The sequence below is a fragment of the Paracoccidioides lutzii genome, assembly GCF_000150705.2.
Source record: "Paracoccidioides lutzii Pb01 unplaced genomic scaffold supercont2.13, whole genome shotgun sequence".
Lineage (NCBI taxonomy): Eukaryota > Fungi > Ascomycota > Eurotiomycetes > Onygenales > Ajellomycetaceae > Paracoccidioides > Paracoccidioides lutzii.
The window spans coordinates 930,582-954,758 of NW_015440959.1; the positions used below are offsets into that span (position 1 = coordinate 930,582).

At 32.6% G+C, this 24,177-nt stretch overlaps 2 protein-coding genes across 2 annotated transcripts; one reads left to right on the plus strand and one right to left on the minus strand.

The window, feature by feature from the left end:
* Nucleotides 1-3,067: 3,067 nt before the first annotated feature.
* Nucleotides 3,068-3,446, plus strand: PAAG_12009 (hypothetical protein; the record flags this gene model as incomplete). Its single annotated transcript, XM_015847559.1, has 2 exons — nucleotides 3,068-3,274; nucleotides 3,324-3,446. The coding sequence occupies 2 exons, from the start codon at nucleotides 3,068-3,070 to the stop codon at nucleotides 3,444-3,446; spliced, it is 330 nt and encodes a 109-aa protein (XP_015702862.1).
* Nucleotides 3,447-21,180: 17,734 nt separating this feature from the next.
* On the minus strand, nucleotides 21,181-24,177 carry PAAG_05257 (hypothetical protein; the record flags this gene model as incomplete). Its single annotated transcript, XM_015845517.1, has 5 exons — nucleotides 21,181-21,753; nucleotides 21,824-22,128; nucleotides 22,200-22,433; nucleotides 22,495-23,911; nucleotides 24,001-24,177. 5 exons carry the CDS (start codon nucleotides 24,175-24,177, stop codon nucleotides 21,181-21,183), a joined length of 2,706 nt encoding a protein of 901 aa, XP_015699743.1.

Consider the following 24,177-nt stretch of genomic DNA (forward strand, 5'->3'; position numbering starts at 1 on the left):
GATATTCATAATCTCTAATAAGTAAGATGCTAGATAAACTCTCTGAAGTACAAGTCTTCTTCAAGATTGATCTTAAAGATTCTTATCACAGAATATGCATTCAGTGCAGTGATAGATGAAAAACAGCATTCCACATGTGATATGATCACTTTGAGTATAATGTTATGCCTTTTAAGCTTATAAATATGTGATAACGTAGAATAGGCTTACGTCCAACCTTCTCGACAGCGTAATCGCCACAGGCCGAGGCGATTGGTCATCATACAGGCCAAGATGATTGGTAAACAAAAATTGCCTAGGTAACAGCAAACAACCCCACAATTACGCCGTGTATGGATAACATGTAAACATGGCAATCAACTGGCAACAGTGCTAGAGAAAAAGGGCTATATAAACAGAGCCTTCCCTGAACCCATCTTTTAGAAATCATCTTAGTATTCACTCAGATAGCTTATCTAGTTGGCAATTGAACACCAGTTCACCTGCACCTAGCTGAAGTCATGACAAAATGCCTTTATTATTTTTCAAGTTTTTATATAAACTACACTCTAGTAGATCTTCTTGACATATGCTGTATGATTTATTTAGATGATATTCTTATCTATTCAAACTCAATGAATGAGCATAAGGTGCATGTACAAAAGATTCTTGAACATCTAGACCACATGAATCTGTTTGCACAATACACTAAATATGAGTTTGTCAAAAATAAAACCTCTTTTCTGAGATTTATTGTTGAATCTCAGGACATTGAAATGAAATCAAATTGAGTGATAATTATTACAGAATGATTAGTCTCAACTAGTGTTAAAAAAGTCTAAACTTTTTTGAGATTTGCAAACTTCTATTGTCACTTCATTGAAAACTACTTCAAAATTGCAAAGCTTCTCTTTAATTTTATAAAGACTATAAAGAAGAAAAGATGAAAGCTACAGTTCATATGAACAAAAGATGCTCAATGCATCTTTGATAATCTAAAAGAACACTTTACATAAATTTCTCTACTCACTTATTTTGACTCAAGCTGATAAACTCAGATTGAATTTGATATTTCTACAGCAGCAGTGACTGTCATTATCTCTTAAAAACAAGATAGTGATCAATGACATTCAATTGCATTCTGGTCTTACAAACTCTTAGATGCAGAAATATAATATAATACTCTTGATAAAAAACTTCTTATAATCATTATATCTTTCAAGAATTGATATTATTATCTGAAAGAAAGTTAAAATTCAATTTATGTTTATTCTGACTATGTCAATTTTCAGTATTTCATGACAACTAAAATATTAAAATGATATCAGTCTAGATGAGTAGAAGCATTGTCAGTATATGACTTCATTCTGCATCATCACTCAGATAAACAAAACTTAGCTAATGAACTCAGTCACTGTACAGATTACATTGACTTTTTTCATAATGAAATTATGCTTTCTATCTTATAACAGAAGCTTCATCACAATGTCAAACAGAATTAAAAATTTAACTCTGATGAATAACTTATAATTCTTGTTAACTGCATATGAGTTTATGATCAAAAGCACATACTCTGTGTGAAACCTCTTAATTTCAATACTCTGAGCTTTGAATCTCTCTCAAATCTCACTCTGAGTGCAGATTTTCTCTTATCACTGCATCAGATGCTCACTTACAAGCTTATATTATATTTATCAGAATCACTCAACATGCTGATCAGAAAATCTCTGAAAGAGAAAAATTTAGTTTCAAAGAAATATATTAAAAATTGAAATATTCTGAGACTATTAATTAATACTACTATAGTCTTTGAATTAGTATATATAGATATGTCAGAGTCTTTCATCTCTTTTCTTATTAAAGCATAGAATTCAAACTTCTTTGCAATAGTAAAGAAGCAGAAGATAAGAGATGAAGGTATAATTTTGAGTAGTGATATATTTTAAATCATATTAAAAAATATTCTACTTCAGATAAATAATAGAGTCTATATTTTACTGTAACAAGTACTGATTAAAGAGATAATTTGCATCAATTATAATGACTCACAAGAGAATCATTTTGATACAAAATAGTCCGTTGAGTATGTTCAAAGTAAGTACTATTTGTGATGGCGTAGAACAGGCTTATATTCAAACTTCTCAACAGCATAATCGCCACAGGCTGAGGTGATTAGTCATCATACTGGCTGAGGCAATCAGTCATCATATAGGCTAAGGTGATTGATAAACAATTGCCTAGGCAATGGCAAACAACCTCATAATTACCTTGTATATAAATAATATATAAATGTGACAATTATATGGCAACAGTGTTAGAGAAAAAAAGCTATATAAACAGAGTCTTCTCTGAACTTATATTTTAGAAATCATCTTAGTATTTACTTAAACAGCTTATTTATTTAGTAATCAAATATCAGTTCACTTGTATTTAGCTGAAGTCATAATATGATACTAAGATCATCTACTTTTCTTACTTTTTTTAAAGTAGATTTTCAGATAAAAAATCTCTGAGAATTCTTATCTACTTTTATTATGAAATCTCTGAAAAAACTACTAATGTATCAGAAGTAGTTAAAGAATTTAATAGTCTATGAAGATCAAACTAAGATATGATGACTCTGACTAAGAAGAATATAAGATTAAAAAATTTTATATTCAAGAAACAATTTCTTGAGGCAATTGAAAAAGACTTAGAGCGGATATATCAAGAAATTATTGATTTTATGAATGAGGTAAAAGATACTTTAGAAAGTATTAGAGCAGAATGAGATAAGAAGAGAAAGCAAGTGAGTGAACTTGATCAGTAAGTAAATAGTCTGATAGAAAAATGAAATACTTTACAGCAGACAGTGAACTCTTTAATCTCTCAAATCAGACTGATGAACAATTAATAGATACAATGATCAGTCAAGTTTAATGACTCTAAGCATCTCATCAATGAGAAAGAACTGATATTTGAAAACTGACTCTCTCAAATAAAATACAAGCTAGGTATCAACACTGACCATTTTCTAACTGAAGAAAGTCATATTATCTATATTGAAAACCTAACTGATGGTGAAGCTGCCAGACACCTAGCTTTAAAAATGAAGAAAGATCATTCTGAGAAGTTTAAAATAGTTGAGAAAGTGTTCAAGTATCTACAAGAAATATATGAGAATATTAATAAGCTTGAGAATGCAAAGACAGAATATCAACATTTAATAATGAGAAATAAAGATGAATATCACATATTTGTGATTAAATTCTTGCACCTGACTAGTGAAGCTGAGATTCATAAGAAAGATTATAAAGTAGACTTTTTTCTTAAGATTTTCTTTAATCTTCAACTTATGATTGCAGCAACTTGCATCAATTACAGCATCTTTCAAAAGATTCAAGATATCTGCATCTAGACTACTCACTATATTAAGAGCATGTCAGGTCATTACAACTGAAGATTACTCAGTCATGAAGAAACTTTAATGATTTAAAACAGCTGTAAAAGAACTTCTATATCTCAAAATTATGAATCAACTTCAATCACATCAGCACTAACAATTGAAAATACAATAATGAATAAGAATTAAAAGAAAAATATGACATACTTCAATTGCTGAAGCAAAGATTATAAAACTTGAAATTGCTCATATAAGCAAAAGACAGAATTGAAGAAAGTAAATACTGAGACTGCTATCATCAAGTCAGAAAAGAATTAAATTTGAGAAAAGCCTTCTTCTCAGATAAGATAGTTATACTAAGAACTTTGAATGTAAACTAGTTAATGAATGAGAACCCTTTTACTATATATATCAAAGTAGATTTTAATAAATATACTATTTCTACAAAAGCACTAGTAAATTTTAAAGCAAATTGCTATATTCTTATTAATATAAGCTTGGCACATAAGTATGTTAACGCCTTAGAAGCAAACTCTGAGAAGTTAATATAAGATCATTAGATTGTGAAATTTAATGAATGAAGAGAAATCTCAATCACAGAAATTATCTTCTTATATCTATGAATTAATGATTAAAGATTACTCAATACACTAATGCTAATGACAAATCTAAGTAGCACTGACATAATTCTAGAATGATTCTGACTAGTAAAGCAGGAAACATGACTAGATATAAAAAATCAACATCTAGTTTGATCAAGTATACAGATAATTGAGAATGAGATATCAGAAGAATACAATGTAATGATCTCAAGAAACATTCTGAAGAGATCAATAATGAGATCAGATCATCAACGAAATGCAGATTACTGTAATAAACTTATCAATAAAGAATTTAAGTAGAAAGTTACTAAAAAATCTGTAAAGACTCAATGAAGAAATGAATCAGACAAGCAGCAAAGATATAAAGAGCTGAACCTTTAGATTCACTTTGGCTGGCTGATTTAGCCTAGCCATTATTTGCACATGCGCACATGATCATGCTACACGAGCTCACTTAAGCTTGTGTTCTTATCTCATTCTTTTCTTCCCTTTTTCAAGCAATTCATCCTTATTATATAGGAGGATTAGCCTCTAGTTCTTAGAGCTTAACTCTTTACATTATGAATTACTTCACTCCTTTCATTGATAGGCCACTAGGAGCCTTAATTCTGTATCACAAAGCTTAGCAAATGTGCTGATATATGATAGGCTATTGAGAGCCTTAAATCCTGCATCACAAAGTTCAGTAATAGCACTGGTATATGAATAGACTGAGTTAGCAATCATGCTAACAAATAAATGAGCAACATTGAAAATGTCTAGCTGAATGAGATAAAGTAGCAGACTTGTACAACAAATACACAAATAGATCAACATGAAGCAATGAGCAGGGACACTCTTAGCAGCTTTGAACAACAATGAATGATCTTTCTCCAACAGTAGAAACAGGTTCAGTGTGAGAACAGAGATTTAATAGCAGCTCAGCAAGCTGAAATAGCTAATTTACAATAAGCTTTGAACACTCTGACATCAACTTTCTCTCAATTGAACCTGCAATCACTCATTGTAGTCAGAAGATCAAAGATCAAGCTACTGAACTGCAAGAAGTATGATGGTTCTAATCTGAAGCACTACCCTCAGTAAGAGCTAAAGCTTTAATCAAAACTTAAGATTGATGGGAAAGCTTTAGGTAATAATGAAGAATGTGCTTGGTATGTGTACTCAAGACTGAAAGAAATAGCAGCAACTTGAGTTTACCTCTGAGTTGAGAATAATAAGGACAAGATCAACTTCACAGTAAAGAGCTTACTGGAGCAGACACACATGCTCTTTAATGATTCTGCATGACAGGAAAAGGCTATGCAAAAGCTCAACAATCTATGACAGAGTAGAAGAGCTCTCTTTGACTTTCTGCCTGAATTTAATCAGCTACTGCTAGAAGCTGATGGTCACAGATGAGATGATCATATTAAAAAGAGATATTTGAAATCTGCTCTAAGCATGGAGCTGAGAGAAGACATGATGAGTGTAAGAGAATCATTTTTCTATAAGAATTACTGCAAGGAGCTTAGATTAGTTAATCATCAACTCTCTGAGCTTAAGACTTTAAGACAGTGATCTAAACATCATGAGGACAGATCTTCTTCAGATCATATGACATCTAATTCACACTCTCTACTTTGTCATGCTGTTCTTGACTGACAAAACCAGTCTTAAGCTTCTGCTGATGATCTGATAAATCTCTCTCCTGATGCTGTGACCTCAAGCATCTACCACATTAAATTGATAAATCAGACAGAGGTTAATTGACAAAGAGAGCAAGGCCTGTGCCTGAGATGTAGAGCTGGAGATCATATGATTAAGAGCTGTTTGTTCAAACCTCTCAGATACTCTGCCACTTTCATGATAACTAAGATGATCTCTAAGTCAGTACTAGACAACAACAATGTGAATATAAGTGAGAATTTGGAAAAAGAGTAGCTCTAATCAAAAGACACTGAAAGAAGTGAAATAAGAAGCTTATGAAGAAGTAATAAAGAAGATTTAAATCTAAGATGATATTCAAATCTTTTATTGTTGATGCTCTAGTAGATAATGTCTTTTCAACTAGAGCAATGATAGACAGTGAATGTAATGTCTATGATCTTATTTTTTAATTCTACATTAACAAGCATAAGCTCTCATACATTGAAATTTCTCCTATCAAAATGACCAGCTTTAAAGACTCTATAGGACTCTCCACAAGCATGATAACTAGCATTTGAATTGATATTGATGATTATATAACTAAACAGGCCTTTTTCTATGTGGTGAATAGGTTATATGATTATGATATGTATCTAGGTGACCCTTAGCTGGCCCAGCAAAAGACGATTGGGATTCCTCATTAAAGTATTATGAGATTTAAAGAGAGTGGCATAGAGGTATAGCCTAGTTCAAATGCAAAAGCTGACATGATTCTCATCTCTGCTGTAAGCTTCACTAGGCTTGTGAGTATTTGAGAGAAGTGAAACATCAAGATCTTCACTGTCAGTTTGATCAACATTCAAAAGACTCTAAAAGTGAAATTAAAAATTGACTCTAAAGAAAAACTGCTTGAATATTATTATGAGTTTTTGAATATATTTGATAAGAAAACTGCTGACACTCTACTCTCACTTCATGGCTCAGGTAGAGATCATAGAATTAAACTGATTAAAAAAGCTAATGATAGTGTAGAACAATCTCATTAGAGCCTGCTATATAATATGTCTTGAGAGAAACTACTGGCTTTGTGAAAGACTCTTATAGATTATCTAGATAATAGTTTTATTATAGTGAGCAACTCCCCTACAGCCGCCCTCATACTATTCATGAAGAAGTATAATGTGGGCTAAGATTCTATGTAAACTATTGAGCTCTTAACAAAATCATCTGAAAGGATCAATATTCTCTATCATTAATCAATGAGACTTTACAGTGAATTATACAGACTAAATGATTCACTAAGCTGGACATTATTGCAGCTTTTCACAAGATTCAAATCACAGAAGGTAATGAGTGGATAACAGTCTTTAGAATCAGATATAAGCTATTTGAGTGACTGATTACACCCTTTGATTTGACCAATACTTTAAGCACATTTCAAAAATATATCAACTGGGTATTATATAGATATCTGGATAACTTCTGCTCAGTTTATTTAGATAACATCTTGATATTTTCCTCAAGAAGCTTACAGGAGCATCACAAGTATGTACAAAAAATACTTATACATCTACAGAAAGCAGGCCTGCAAGTAGATATCAGAAAGAGTGAGTTTGAGATAAACAGCATAAAATATCTTGAATTCATCATTGAAGTGAACAAGGGTATATGAATAGATTTGGAGAAGATTAAAGCTGTTTTGAAATGAGCAATATCTTCTACTCTTAAAGATATACAAGAATTTTTAGACTTTATCAATTTCTATAGACAATTTATCAGAGATTTCTCAAAGATCACAACTCTACTGATGATTCTTACATACAAAAATATTTCTTTTTTGTAGATGAGCAAGGCTGAGAAAACTTTTAAATGTCTAAAATCAATGTTTATCTCTGCTTTGATTCTACTTTAATTCAACTCTGACTATGAGACTATATTGAAAATGAACTTCTCAGATTATATCTCAGAAGAAATGCTGCTACAATATGATGAGCAGAGCATTCTACACTCATGTGCCTTCTTCTCTCACAAGCATTTACCTGCAGAATGCAACTATAAGATTCATGATAAGAAGTTATTAGTGATAATTAAGTGTTTAAAGAAATAAGATGCTGAGCTACAAAGTGTAAAGAAATTCAAGATCCTCACAGATCATAAGAATCTAGAATACTTCATGACTACATGCAGACTAAATAAAAGACAGCTATATTGGATGGATATTCTCTATCAATTCAACTTCAGAATTGATTACTGGTCAGGGAAGTTGAACACTGGACCCGACACTCTATCACAAAGAGAGCAGAACATGCCACAGGGTGCTGATGATGAGAGGATCAAGCAGAGGCAAGCTCAACTACTTAAACTTAACATACTGGTATCTGGAATGGAATCAAGAGTGGCTGCTGCCAGCGTGGAACTCAAGATGTCTCTTCAAGCTCAATTACTTAAGTTTAATATACTGGCACCTGGAATGGAATCAAGAGTGGCTGCTGCCAGTGTGGAACCTGAGATGTCTCTTCAAGCTCAGTGAAATGAGGCTTACAATAATGATAATATCCTGCAGTGTCTGGAGCAGACTCTTCATGAGAGAAGATTCAGATTTTCTTCTGAACTCAGCATTAAGACCTCTGTCTCTGAGTGCTCTTTAAACAAGAATATAGAGCTTCTCTTTTAATATCATAAGTGGGTGCCAGACTTTGAACCTCTTCAAATCAGATTAGTGCATGAGGCTTATAACTCACCTTTTACTGGCTATCCTGGGTAAGAGCAAATGGCAGAAGTTCTAAAATATGAGTTCTACTGGCCAGGCTATACTGCTGATGTGAGAAGAATGATGAGAAACTATCATCTTTGCAGATCAAACATCACATGAAAAGATCAATATCAGGGACTGCTTAAACCTCTTCTCATTTCTGAATGCATGTGGCAGGAGCTTTTCATAGACTTTATCATGAACTTACTGATCTTTAAAGAATACACAAACATCATGATTATAATAGATAAACTGATCAAAGAGGTTATATTAAAAGCAGTTAAAAAACCTGATGTGAAGATAGTGGCTAGAGTGTTCCTTCACAACATCATCCCTCAATATGACATCTTTAAAGTGGTAGTGTCAGATTGAGAGTCAGCTTTCATAAGTATGTTTTAAACTCAGATGTGTGAGAAATTAGACATTAAGAGACAACTCTTCACAGTCTATCACTCAGAGACTGACAGAGCTACAGAGTGAATGAATCAGATTCTGAAAATCTATCTATGTAAGTATATTAGCTTTCAACAGGATGACTGATATGAATAGCTCCCTCTGGCAGAGCTGATCATTAGTAATAGAGATACTGTCTCAACAGGCATGAGCTCATTTTTTTTAACATATCTTTTTCATGTCTCCTTCATTGATATAGCTGATGCATCTTCTGTTGAAACATCACATAATCTCATTGAGTTTGCAGATGATTATATGAGGAAGATCTGTGAAGTATTGAAGTGAGCTCAAGTAAAAATGACAGATGCTCAGCAATCTCAAGAGAACTATGTAAATAGACAAAGAGACTTAGCTTCAAGCTTTCAACTCAGAGATAAGATTTCATTGAGCTTAGAGAATATGAGAACTAATCACCTGTGCAAGAAGCTGAACATGAAATACAATCAATATACTCTGCTAGAAAAGATAGAATCTCACACTTATCAACTGAATATCTCACTTAGTATTCACAATGCCTTTAATATAAAGCTTCTACATGCTGTGATGATAGATCCTCTGCCTAGTTAGAGACAAACTGACTGATAGTCACCTACTATAGAGATCTCAGAAGGACCTGAGTTTGAAATTGAGAAAATTTAATATGAACAAACCTATCAGAGGAAAAAGTAATACCTTGTTAAATAAGTAGGTTGAGCTGAGCTTATATGAAATAACATGAGTCTTCTATAAGAAGCAAAGACTTTGAACACTTGAGAGGCCTTTTAGCAGGCAAAATTAGATATAAAGAGGACTTTAAATAGTTGTAAAAGCCTGCAACAAAGAGGGAGAAGAGGAGTATTATAAGAGGCTGAACTCCTAGATTCACTCTGGCTGGCTGATTCAGCCTAATCATTATTTGCACATACATATGTGATCATACTACGCAAGCTCACTTAAGCTTGTGTTCTCATCTCATTTTTTTCTTCCCTTTCTCAAGCAATTCGTCTTTATTATATAGGAGGACTAGTCTCTAGTTTTTAAAGCTTAACTTTTTACAAAAGAATAGTATTCATTGAGAGTGTAATCTTTCATTATCATGAAAAAAATAAGAAGTCAGAAGTTTTTATTTCAAGTCTCTGTGAGATAGATAGAATTATTGAGAAAAAGAAGATTATTATTGATGCAGAACTGAAAAATGAACAGATGATTAATGAATAGCTGTCAGCAGACTATAAGAAATTTTATGATATTTTCTCAAAAACTGTCTCTGATCAGTTATCACTCTTCTGAAAAAATTTGAACTCTAAGATTGAAATTGAGAAGAAAGTTAATCTAAATAAAGCTATTGACTATGCATCACTATATAGAATAAGCTTGAAGGAACTTGAGATAGTCAAGCAGCATTTTAAGATCAATTTAGAAAAAGACTTTTATCTCATCTGTGACTTCTTCATTTACTTCATTAATTTTTATAGTTTATACTTCAGGCAAGCTGAGGTTCTGTGTAAACTATCACTGATTTAATATAATTTCAAAGAAAGATTGATATCCAATTCCACTAGTTAATGAGCTAATGAAATTATTAAATGAAGTCAAGTTCTTTACCAAATTAAACATTCATTAAAGCTTTTATTGAATATATATACACTTTAAGATTAAAGATCTTACTGCCTTTAGAATGTGTTATGAGATCTAGAAGTATAAGGTCATGCTCTTTGATATAAGCAATAGCTCAGTAATTTTTCAACACTTCATGAATACTATTTTCTTTGACTATTTAAATCAGTTTATAACTATCTTTGTGAATAATCTATTTATTTACAGCAAAATCTTGAAAGACCACAAAAAGCATGTCAAAAAGATGTTGACTAGATTATAAGAAACTGAATTACAAGCAAGCATCTCAAAATATGAGTTTCATATCCAATAGACAAAGTAGTTGAGTTTTATTATCACTGATTAAGGGATCAAAGTGGACTCAGAAAAGATTACAGTGATATCAAAATGAACAGTATCTAGTACAGTCAAGGAAGTTCAATTCTTCTTGAGATTCTGCAACTTCTATAGATATTTTATTAAGAATTGAAGTCAGAATATGAAATCACTATTTAAGCTCACTCAGAAAAATCAATCTTTTAAGTAAAATGAGACCTGTTAGTGCACTTTTGATTAAATAAAAAGAGTTCTGTTCAAAGTCTATATGCTCTGTTATTATGACATAAATTGAAAGACTTAGATAAAGACTAATGTCTCAGATAATGCTATAGCTGATATTCTATCTCAGTTGTATGAGAATAATCAGTGATATTCAGTTGTCTTCTATTCTACTTCAATGAATAAAGCAGAGAGAAACTATAAGATTCATGACAAGAAGATGCTAGCAATTATGATAGCACTGACAGAATAATTTGCTAAGCTGAAAGACCTTCAGAGAACAGAGAAATTCAAAATCTTGACTGATTATAGAGCTCTTACGTATATCATGACAACTAAGAATTTCAATACTAAATAAGCATGCGGAGTAGAGTTTTTCTCTCAATTCTACTTTCTAATTCAATATTGATTGTGATATCAGAATACACTAGCAGACACATTAAGTTGACCAAAGATTCAGAAAGATAGCAAAAGCACTCAAAGATAATATTTCTCAAGCTGAAGAGGTTGAACTTAAAGATCATCAAGAAATCTATTGAGGTCAAGACTATAAATGCAGACACACATATTTTTGATGAAGTTAAGACAAGAAACAGAGAAGCAGAATCACTGAGATCAGAATGTCAGAAAGCACAATAGAAAGAGCAGCACTGAAAGCTAATAAATAAACTTTTGTATTTTGAAGAGCATTCAGTGATATCAATTGAGAAAGATTCTATTCTCTGAGTATATTTTCTAAAATAGATTCACAAGTAGTCATCTACAGTACATCTTGAGAAGATAAAGCTATACTTGCTAATGAAGACAAAATACTACTGAAATGACTGATTTAAAAATGTTAATCAGTATGTAAACAATTGTCTAATGTGCTGAAGAATGAAGATCTCTCAGAATAAAACTTCAGAATTGCTGAAGTCACTATCAATTCTTAGCAGAGTCTGATAGCACATTTCAATGAACTTTATAAATAACTCTATGACAAAAATGACTATGATTCAATATTGATAATTGTCTGTTAACTAAGTAAGAAGTCTATATATATTCTTAGCACAAGAAAGGTAGATGTCAAAGAGTTAATGAGACTGTTCTTGAAATGCTGCTATGAATATTGTGAAGCATCAGATTCAATTGTGTCAGACTATGAGTCACAATTTATCTTAGACTTATGCAGTGAGTTCATTAGGTAATTAGATGTTAAGCTGAATCTTTCATCAGCTCATCACATACAAATAGATAGTCAGATTAAGATTATGAATCAATACCTAGCAATCAAGCTCTGTTCATATGTAAATTACTATCAAGACAACTAAAATGAGTAGCTGTCAATGATGAACTATACGACTGAAGCTCTGATGAATAAATCAACTGAGATAATACCTTTTCTAACAGCTTATGAATATGAATCTCAAATATTCTTTAATTGAAAGTCACTACTTAAAATACTATCTAGAGAAGAGAAGCTTAAATGAGAAGAGGCCAGGTAGCATGTCATTCAAATAATGGAAATCTGAAAGCTAGCAGCAGACAATGTGAAAAAGACAGAAGAAACCATGAAATTACAGGTCAACAAGCATCACTATAAGTCAAACTTTGAAATATGAGATAAAATCTTCTTGTCACTAAAGAACTATATAATTTAACACTTCAGCAAAAAACTCATAGAGCAAAATAAAGGCTTCTTTGAGATCAGTAAGAGAATAAGCAATAGCTACAGACTAAAACTATCAAATAGTATGAAAATTCACTCAATAGTCTCTTCTGATAAGCTATGAAAGACTATGAATGACCCTCTACCAGGACAGCTAAATTAAGTATTAGAACCAGTTAAGATACAAGGAGAAAATAAGTGAGAAGTTGAGAATATTTTAACAAGCTGTATCTCTCATGAGAAGCTTCAATACTGAGTAAAATGACTAGAATTTGATGAAGATTCAATATGATATTCAACATAAAATCTAAAAAAATCATCACATCTGATTTGACAATTCTATACTGCAAATCCAACAAAAGCAAAGCTCTTGAAATAATTAAATAAATGGCTGAAGGTTTGAGAGAAGGACAACTCTCTAACAGATGAAGCAGATGATAATCTATCAGCATCAGAGCATGTCTAGACTTTAAGAGAGAGTAATGTGATAGTATAGAACAGACTTACATTCAACCTTCTTGATAGTATAATTATTATAGATTGAGATGATCAGTTATCATATAGATCAAGATGATTAGTAAATAATAATTGCCTAGATAATGTATAGGGTTAAGCTCTAAGAATTAGAGGCTAGTCCTCCTATATAACAAGGACGAATTGCTTGGGAAAGGGAAGAAAAGAATGAGATGAGAACATGAGCTTAAGCAAGCTCGCGTAGCATGATCACGTGCGCATGTGCAAACAATGGCTAGGCTGAGTCAGCCAGCCAGAGCGAATCTAGGGGTTCAGCCCCTTAAAGATAATAGCAAACAATCTCATAATTACTATGTGTATGAATAACACATAAATATAATAATCACATGGCAATGACATTAGAGAGAAAGAGCTATATAAACAAAGCCTTCTCTAAACTCATCTTTTAGAAATCATCTTAGTATTTGCTCAGATAGCTTATCTAGTTGACAATCAAATATCAATTCACCTGCATCTAGCTGAAGCCATGACACTATTGACATGATCTTATTTGAAATATCACTAAATATATTCATACTTGTGATACTTGTCAGAGGGTAAAAGTGCATCATCATAAACAGTATAGTGAACTTGACTCAATATCAATATCAACTAATTCATAATAAATCATCACTATGAACTTCATCACTGTTTCTTCTGATTATCATCTGATTAGACAAAATCTATGATACAATTCTTGTTCTAGTTGATGTCTTAATCAAATATACTCTATACATTTCATATACAAAAGATAGTTTTGCAGAAGGTCTTGTAAATATTATTTATACTCATGCTTATAGTATTTTTGACATCTCTGAAAATTATGTTTCAGGTAGAGGAGCTCTTTTCATAAGTTGATATTGATCAACTCTCTGTTATCTATTTGAGATCAAAAGAAGATTATTCACAGTCTTTTATTCACAGATATATGGTCAAATCGAATATTAGAATCAGGTATTGAAGTATTATCTTCAATACTTTATAAATTTTCAACAGAATGACTAAAATAGATAATTTATTTTTAGTGTAGTTTATCTATAATAATTTATGACAGAGCTCAATCAATGATATTTCAGCTTATGTACTTTTCAGCTATAGATCTGCCCTTTGAATTGATTTCAATAATTTACTCTATTCAAGCTCAATTGAGACAATTAATCAGGTTAAAGAAATACAAGTAATATAGAAAAAGATTCAAAAATAGCTGAAGAAAATCAAGACTACACAAAAGATATACTATGATTTCAAACACAGTGCAAAGCGCTTTCATATGAGGGATTGAGTACTTCTCAATGCAAAGAATTTTCACATACTCTACTACATTAGAAAATCAAATCATAAATTTATTGACTCTTTTCAAATCATTAAATCATAAAATATATAGATATATAAACTTTCTCTTTTATACTTGATGTACAACATTCACTCTGTCTTTTATATCTAACTGCTTGAATCTTATAAAATGAAAGATAACACTACTTCACCTTTAGCATCAAAGCTAGTAGATAATGAGAAAGAATTTCAAGTTGAGAAGATATTAGAGAAAGAAGAATATCAGAGTAAAGAATAATATTGTATACATTGAAAAGACTATGAATCTTCAGATGATATATAAAAATCTCTTGAAAATATTCAAAAGACTGAGATATTTGATATTTTTTAACAATAGAAATCACAGTGACAAGTTTGCTAAACTCACTCTGAAAAGTATACTAAGCACTAATTCTTTCTTATTTATGCACTTTTTTCACTACTTTTTCTCAAATAAGTTTTTTTTTTTTATGTGATTTTATTAAGGTAAGCAAGACATTAAAAATTATCAAATCTTCAGAAAAAATTCATTTCACTATTGTTGAAACAAGTCAAGAGCTCAGATACACATCTCTAGTTTCTTCTGATTTAATTTCTATTCGTAAGGGGAACCCCTAGATTCGCTCTGGCTGGCTGACTCAGCCTAGCCATCGTTTGCACATGTGCACGTGATCATGCTACGCGAGCTTGCTTAAGCTCGTGTTCTCATCTTATTCTTTTCTTCTCTTTCCAAGCAATTCGTCCTTGTTATATAGGAGGACTAGCCTCTAGTTCTTAGAGCTTAACCCTCTACAATTCACAATCATCACAGTTATCATACACTGCTCAGAAACAATAATTCTTTTCTTCTCAAACTCAATACTCTTCTTCTCAGTCAATTCAGAGTTCTTCATCTCACATACAACTTTTTTCTTTGCATTCTCTCACTTCTTATTCTCAGAGAACACTATTAGCATATCTGCAGTTTTAATCTGATATTAAGTATGATGAGCAATATTAATCAAGACAGCAATATGAGCTTTCACTGAACAACAGTATAAGAGAAAGCTGTCAACACTACTATCAAATATAGCAACTTGATTCAATAATGTGAGATCTTCACTAACCTCACTTACTCTACAAAAAATAGAAAGCTCTATAGAACAAGCAGCTGATTCAACTCAGAAGAGATAGCAAGTTAGATAAATAATTATCAATTATCACAATGAGTGAAGAAGCTAAAGATATACTATACTCACTTAAATACATGACTTATATATAAGATGATAAAAATCACAGTGTTTTTCACAGTGAGAATAATCACACACCACAGACAAACTACTCAGCTTGAGCAAACATCATTCACAGAGAATATCTTTAAAATAAAGTTAGTTATATGATCAAACAATCATGAGCTATGACTTAGTAGATCTATCAAACTGTCATCACACATGTGATAATATCAAATGCACTAAAAAACAGAAGAGTTTACTCAAAGAGTGTAGAAATTGATTTTGTCATAATGACAGAGACAAGAAAGAAATGAGAAAAGCTTCAAGATTAGAGATAGCAGTATCTGCAAAGAATATATAATGATTCTAATTATGAAGTTGTAAAAAAAGAAAAGTTTAAAGAGTAAAAAATATCTTCTTCTTTATTCTTATAGTAATAAATACTCTTATGATAATCATCTTACACAATCAGTCTCTCAACATCACTGAATAAGCACTATAAGTGTTATTTTCTATATCAATAAACACTTCACACTCACACCTCTATATTCAATATCAACTACCTTTCAAAGCTGCTGAGGTCAGTGCCTATGAAAGAGGAGTCAACTATGATGCTAAGACTCTCTATACTAGCTTCTTGTCCTCACACTGCTTATTATACTGCTTATCAAGGCACTTTAGAATTAGATTCTCTAGGTTCTCACACTCACTTACTAAAGCACTTATCTTCATACTATTTATCAAAGTACTTTAGAATCAATACCTTCTAGAGAATCAACATTATTTCAAAATTCAATATTCAGAATCAACATAAATTAGCACTTCTCAAAAATTAGTTTTTAGCATCAGTATTTTCTGAAGAATAGAATCAGCACTTCATGAAGATTCAGATCACTACATTGCTAATTCCTCATTTTATGAAAGATTAGAAATAAAATTTATTGCTACTTATTTATATATGTGAACACTCTGAATCTTTAAAGTTCTTTTAATAGATTCAGTGATTAACTACAATTCAATTCTACATATATATTTTATTCATCACTATTTTTTTCTCTCTATAATACTCACAATACCTATATATCTACTCTATTATGATCTTAGTTAAAGAGCTTCTCATATTTTCTTTTGACACTTAGTTCATCCACCTTAGTATCCTCACATTTTCTTATCATGAACTTTATAATTAAGCTCTGTGTTATTCATTGACTTTGAATAAAAAACTACTGAGTGTCAAAGATCATTTTTAAATTTTTGACTTAGTATCTTATTTATTACCACATCAGATATATCAGTCTCAATATGAGTCTTCTGCTCAGAGTCATAATAATATAGTGTTGAAGTCTTCATCAGCTATCTCTTCAATTTTTTAAAGACTGATTTACATTCTGATATTCACATAAATGAGATAGTTTTCTTCATTAACTGATACAATGATTTTATAATTTGACTATAGTTTCTTATAAATCATCAGTAAAAATTATCAAATTCTAGAAATGACTGAACTTCTTTAACTGTGATAGAATCTGTCATCTTACAATAATAGCTGTTTTCTCTAAGTCTATCTCAATCTCTTCTGTACTGATAATGAACTCTAGATATTTTGTTCTCTGAACTGTAAACTTATATTTCTAAATACTGACTTGCAAATCAGCTATCTTTAATTAATCTAGTACTGAATTTATCTGCTACTTGTACTCTTTCAGATTCTTGCTATAGATTAGAAGATCATTTATGAATGCTATCATAAACTTGTTCAGATAGTCAAAGAAAATACTATTAACAAATCATTGAAAGTAGGTAGAAGTGTTTGCATGATCAAAAAGAATTATCTAATATTTATAGATTTTGTAGCAAGTTCTAAAGATAATCAGATTTTCAGACTCAGAGTTTATTCAGATGCAATAAAACCTCTGCTGAATGTTTAGCTTTGTAAAGTATTTTGCTCTATTGAGTCAATTCATCAGCTCATCTATTAGAGGTAAGAAATACTAATCTTATTTAATTATGGCATTCAGCTTGCAAAAGTTGACACAGAATTATAACTTCTTCTCATTATAAACAATTAAAATTGAAATGATAAAAAAGATTGAACTTGAGATGATGAAGCTCTTTACAAGATTGACTTTGAGATAGATCTTTATTATCTTAGTTCTTTTAGATTCATCTTATATAGAGATGCATATTCTATGCTTCAGATGAAATCAATATTTGACTAAAGCTTTATTTTAAAATTAATATTCTTTTGTAGAGGAGGTAATTCATCTGATACTTTCTTTGAAAAATAGTTCTTCTGATTTTTCAATTATTTTGATAAATTGCTGATCAGCTTTTATCAGACTCATTCTCAGCTCTCACTAAACTTCACTTCATCTCACGCTATTTATCAATTTTATATATAATGATTATAAAGACTATCAAGTTCTTGTTCTTCATATAATTATGAAAAGAAGCAGTTTTAATGAAGTTCATATTCATCATCTGTGATGCTGTCTCCTATTAAGTCAGTTTCTATCTTGTCTTAAATATTACAACTAAGCTGATCTCTTTTAATCTGCAAAGCTGAGTCTGATACTTCTATCTAATCTTCTTGTTCAGTTTGATCTTTCTTCATTTTATATTCATATAATGCTTAGACTTAGAGCCAAAGTGCTTCAGTATTGATCAGAGTACTATCTTTAACATCAGCTCTGTTATCTATTCAGAGATAAACTATTCACTCAGTTAAATCAAATGTTAATTTTTAACATTAAGTTATATATTCTGTGCTATCAATCACTTTTATTTCAGAATAACATAGTACTAATTTAAATTTATTATCAGCAGAAGAATATTCTGAAATATTCAATTATTTATTCAAAGATTTAAAGTTAATATATAATCTATTATCTTATCAGAAACATTATTATATCTCTTTATACAGTATTTGAATGAGAGTTCTGAAAACTTTTTATTGAAAAATCTCATCAATTCTATAATATATTGAATATTAATAAAATTCACATCATTCACTTCAGTATCAACAAGAGAATTTGTAGAAGTAGAAATTTCATTATAAACTAACTTGATTAATATATTAAAGCTTTTTTCTCTGATCAAGTTCTTCATATTAAATCTCTTATAGACTGTTAAACTATTTTAAATGAAATCTTCTCTCAGACTCACTCTTTTCTCAAATCTGTTGAAGACTCAGAAGTATCGTTTTTTATGAGCTTAGTGATTAACTATTGAAAATTCTATTTTACAGAACAGTTTCTCACAATATAATCTTTCTTCTTATAGTAGTAGCACTGAATGTTTAAGCAAATGCTCACAGTTTTCTTAATAATAGAGGATTTTGTAGTAGAGATATCAGAAAGAGTTTGACTATTAAAAATTTATTAGATGTTTTACTTAAGAATATTAAATTCATTTCTTTACAAACTCTTTGACTTTTGAGTGACATTGATTGTCTGAAGAATATAAGCTGTCTGAGCACAGATCTTCTGAAACTCATCAGATATATCAGTGATTACATTGACTACTGCTATTATTCTCTAAAGATTAAAAGACAACTTATCATTGAAGTCTGTCTTATAGTTCTTCTTGACAATCTTAATCTCATTTATCATATATAAGAATTTTGTGACAAATTTATAATAATTATTTTTATTATACATAATTAGCTTATAATAATTATTCTTGATATTTTGTAGCTTGTTAGCATTCTCATATATCGACTTGAAATGTTCAAATATCTCCTCTACAGTCTGATATTACTCAGAGTAATTCTCTTTCATATGAGATACAATAAGATATGCTGTGTTTTCATTCATTCAGTTCTCAATGTACATAATTTTCATGTATTCAGTAGAGTAGTGATTGATGTTCTCTTAGAACTTGTTCTTCATTTGAAAGAGTCAATGTTTAAATTTCAGCTTTTTGTTATTATTGAGATGTTTTAAGTCATCAATCTTAACAGATCTTCTAGCAATTTCAAAGAGAATGACATCTTGACTTACTGCTTAATTGCTGACTGTAATGTAAGTTAGAATGTAACTAAGTTCACCATTTTCAGCAATTAGTTCATCAATCTGACTTTGTTTGATAGCAGTCTAATTAGTAGTATTATTTCATTTCATTCTCAGACATATGATTGTATTTCTCAATGTTTTTTTGTTGGCAAAGATATTATCAAATATTATTACTAACTCATTATAAATATGATCACTGTTTGAGTGAATTGTCTCTCTAAATTTCTTAATTAAAATGTATGATTGATCAGTGAGTCTTATTAAAATATATCAGTAGTTTTTTTGATCTCTTTTAAGAAAATTAGAGTTTGCAGTGATCATCTGATGTCAGATTGAACTATTTTCTTTGACAGTACTGTTGTCTTCAACAGTTGATCTAATATATTATCAGACTCTCAACAGCAGAATCTAATTCAACTGAAATATTTAAGTTTTCTACTAAAATCAGAGTGAAAAGGTAGAAGAAAATCTTAGTATTATATTAAAGAGTGAATGTGAGCTATATAAGAAGGAAACTCTCTATGTTGCTAATTGTTATATAATAAAAATACTAAGATTGATGAGAAAAAAGAGATGTTAGAGTCTGCTTAGATTATAACAGCTTATATGATCATGTGATAAAGATAAATCTAGTCTCAGTATCAAGTCTAATATAAACTTAACTTTATAAATATAATATTTATTTATTAATATTATTTATATTTTTATATTTTTTATATTTATAAATTATTAAAAAAAATTTATATTATTATATTCAAAATTCCAAATAATAATATTTAAATAAAGTTTATATAATATTAATTATAAATAAATTGAATTATTTAAATCAAATAAATTTTTTTTAAATAATTACAATATTTTAAATATTAATTTAAAACTTATTATTTATTAATATATAAAAATAAATAAGAATTTTTATTTAGTTAAATTTAATATTTATTAAATAAAAATATATTATTTAATTTTAATTAATTATTATTATTTTATATAATTATTTTTAATTTATAAAAAAATAATTAAAAAATATATTTTAATTTCTATATTTTTATTTTAATTATAAAGTAATAATATTTTAATATATAAATTTATATAAAATATATTTAATTAATAATTATATTATAATTAATCAATAATTAGTTTATTATTATTTTTTAAAAAAATTATAATATATAACTGATTAAATCTAAAACATTATACTTCTTACTATTCTTGAGGTTCCTTTTTCTTCATGGTGAGTATATTAATTGCTTTACCAGCTAGGAAGTGTCATGTCTAAGAATAATTATATATATATATATATATATATTTAAAGCTTCGTGTTTGGCCACAGGAAAGGGTAAAAGAGAAAGGCTTCCTAGATAACTCGTTAGTTAAATATGCGAGTCGTTCAACGGGAGGTCATAAATACCCTCAACTTACAATAGTTGTAGCGTACACATCCGTCGCCAGGAAGAACTAGTCAAGTCACCAAAAGTGTCACGGCCCCAAGCACCGTAATTATTCAACTCTCTTGCTCAGCAATGCCCAGTTGCTTGGTTTCAATCTAGACGCTGGTGATTAGCGATATTGTTCATATTGTACATCCAACAAAGGGCCCAGCATGTCAAAGAAGTCCTGTCCGCCGGACCAGCCCAGCTGATTAGTACCTAGGCCGGCGAAACTCATTAGCGGGTCGTGGTGAAAAAAGCCATGATCAACAACTCCATTAGGCGGGTGAGTATGCAGATAACCAGGTGGTTCGCTCGTTGTTGCAGATATGCTTGAAGAGCAGTGCATACTATACTCTACTTTAGATGTCACCATTGGATCCACTCCCGTACATTCAACGGCTTGGTCATATGGGTTGCTGTTCGCGCCGGTCGTAGGCATGTCTGGTGTTGCTCCATTCTGGAAGTGATGGCGTTGCGATGGCAAGTTACTAGGTGTAATATTTCCGTTTTGGGAGGAATCATTCACCGTGGCTCGCATTACACGGTTCCGAAGACTGGATGCTAAGGCCGTGAGGAGTTCACCAAAACGGTTGCTTAAATGGACGTCATCGACTACGCATGTGCAGAGCGCCTCTGCAGTACGCTCGACTAGTACTAACGAGACCACTGTTTCCTCATCCTTGTTCCCAAGGGCAAAAGCCTGAGCCAACCGAGCTTAGTTTCAGAAAAAGGCACGTACAGGTAGATCACACGTTGTTTAACACACATACCTTCAGACAAAACATAGCTCCTGCCAATATTCTTGAATATGTTCGTATCGGGACATGTCTTAAGTGGCCACCGGGTACAAGGTCTTTCACGACAACCTGCAAAATTGCTCTCGCAGCAGAAACCACTTCCATATAGTATTCTTTATTTCCGTCGTAGGTGTTAAGTACCGATGAAACCCGCATGCCTGTTCCATCACCAGCGCTTCGCTCATGCTGCTCAACCATTGCTTGGAGAGCTACACTGTTGATGTAGACTCGAACATATCCATATTCTATCGAGAGAATTGCTCTCATCGGTTTGGATACTGGACACACGGTGAGGTCAGACTGATAATCTATATCAGCGAATACTCGCTATTAAGGGAATCAAACTCACACTTTGCCCTATCGAACTCTATCTGCCATTCTCTGAGCAAAGGGTTGAGCACGCGAAGAATCCCAAGATATTCACCACTCCGGACAATCTCCTTGGTCCTCTCCCTTGACGTAAACAAGAGCTCGTTACCTCGTTTCATGAGGGAGGCAACTCCAATCCAACATCTGATGGTATCTCCATGTTTCCCATTTGCTTCATGGGGAGTTACTGAAACCGACGTCAAATTTTTCCAGCCTGCGCATCGACATAAGCAATTTGGTCACGTTGAGTCGATCAATCGAGGCAAATATCTTACCTAGTCGTCCTGAGGTCTGAGTGAGATAAACCCAAAGCAGGTGCTGCACACGATATGCACGTTGGCTGGAGGACGGATTGTTCCATATATCCCGACGGGACTCCCGAGCTCCTATTGTTGTATTGTCATATTCATCAAAAATTCCAAGTTCGACCGCTAAAGCCAACGCATTCCCGAGCATAGACCAGCACATTCGGTCCGATCTCCAAACCGGATCAAGCCAATCAATTCTAATCCGGGCCCCAATCCCTGCTCTACTTGCCCGTGTCCGCCGGACATCATCCTTGACTACAATGCTGTCTCCATCGTCGCCAGCGGGAACATTAAGGGAGCGGGGATGCCACTCAGAGAGCAGAAGCAAAGCTTCACAGGTTCCCAAAGTACGTAGCCTTCCGAAATTCGAACCAGAAAGAGCAAATTCAGAAGTTTGTCCCAAAAATTCCGTGGAAGCACCATTATCATTTGTGGCTCCGGCGAACTGCTCCTGTCCAAATATCATGCGAGAAATCATGCCTTGTAGATGCTGCCACAGGCGTTCATGGATCATATAAGACCTAGAAATTGAACCAGGCCCCGAGAACTTCATGTATCGAGAGGCAAGCATCAGAATTGTGACAGCAAGAATGGGTTCCTCTTCCAGCAAAACTAGATGCGTGGAAGGATCTTGGAAAGGAGAGGATGAAATAGGAGTAAACGGAGCAAGGTAAGCATGGAAATAGTTCACAAGTTCCATCGCCTCCTCTGCCGTGAAAAGACCAGTGCGGACGAAGCGAAGGTTCGACCACGGCTGGCGGGGATCACCTGCGCCGGAACTGTGGTTACTTGTTGCAACCGATGGCCCGCCAGGACCACTCGTCGAGGTGGAGGGCCGAGCAGATGCTGTAGTGCCGGGTGTAGTGATTGCTCGTTCTCTTTCGCTATGCCTCCCCGCTTCCCACAGCAGGTTGAGAGCGTCGTGGGATGTGTAGGCAGCATCCCGGAGCAGGGTAGCTACCGCTTTCTCACCACCTGACGAGCTTGCTTGCGGTCGAGAATCACTGGATGACATCTGCTGTAAGATATCTGGAGGTGCCTTTATCTGACTACCAATCTCACTACGGGATGTAAGAGAATGGGAAGTTTGATGGAAATCATTGACTTTGCTACCATGGGGGCTGTTGATTGGACTATCGAAAATGGGTGCTCGCTCCCCTGGTGGCAAGCAACCCTCTTCTGGCTGCTGGGTAGATTGTCGAGAGGTTCCTGCAGCGGCTGTCGTCGTTGTGGCTGCTGTGGCGACTGCCTTCTTCTTCCCCCTGGTAGCAGAGAAATGGCAGAATTTGCGTTCCCGACGACATCTTCCACATGGGCCCTCATGGGGAGAGTCGACAGATCCCAAATCACAACGCACTCTGCGTTCACGACACGGGATACAAGCCTACAAATGGATTAAAAATGTTCCTCGAAACGTGACCTATCAAGGTATTATTGACGAAAACGGGTAGAGGTAAAGAGTAGGGAAGGAACAAAGAGAAAGGTAATGCTCTGGGAAGCTGAGGGAGGCTCAGGGAGGTTGTGAGAAATTGTGGGGGAGGTGGAGTGATGGGGGGCATGATGGAAGGACAGAACCGGGAGATGGAACCCGGTGTCGAAGGTTCGTACCTGGTAAGCCCGCTTATGGACGCGAGCCGAGCCCGTGGACAT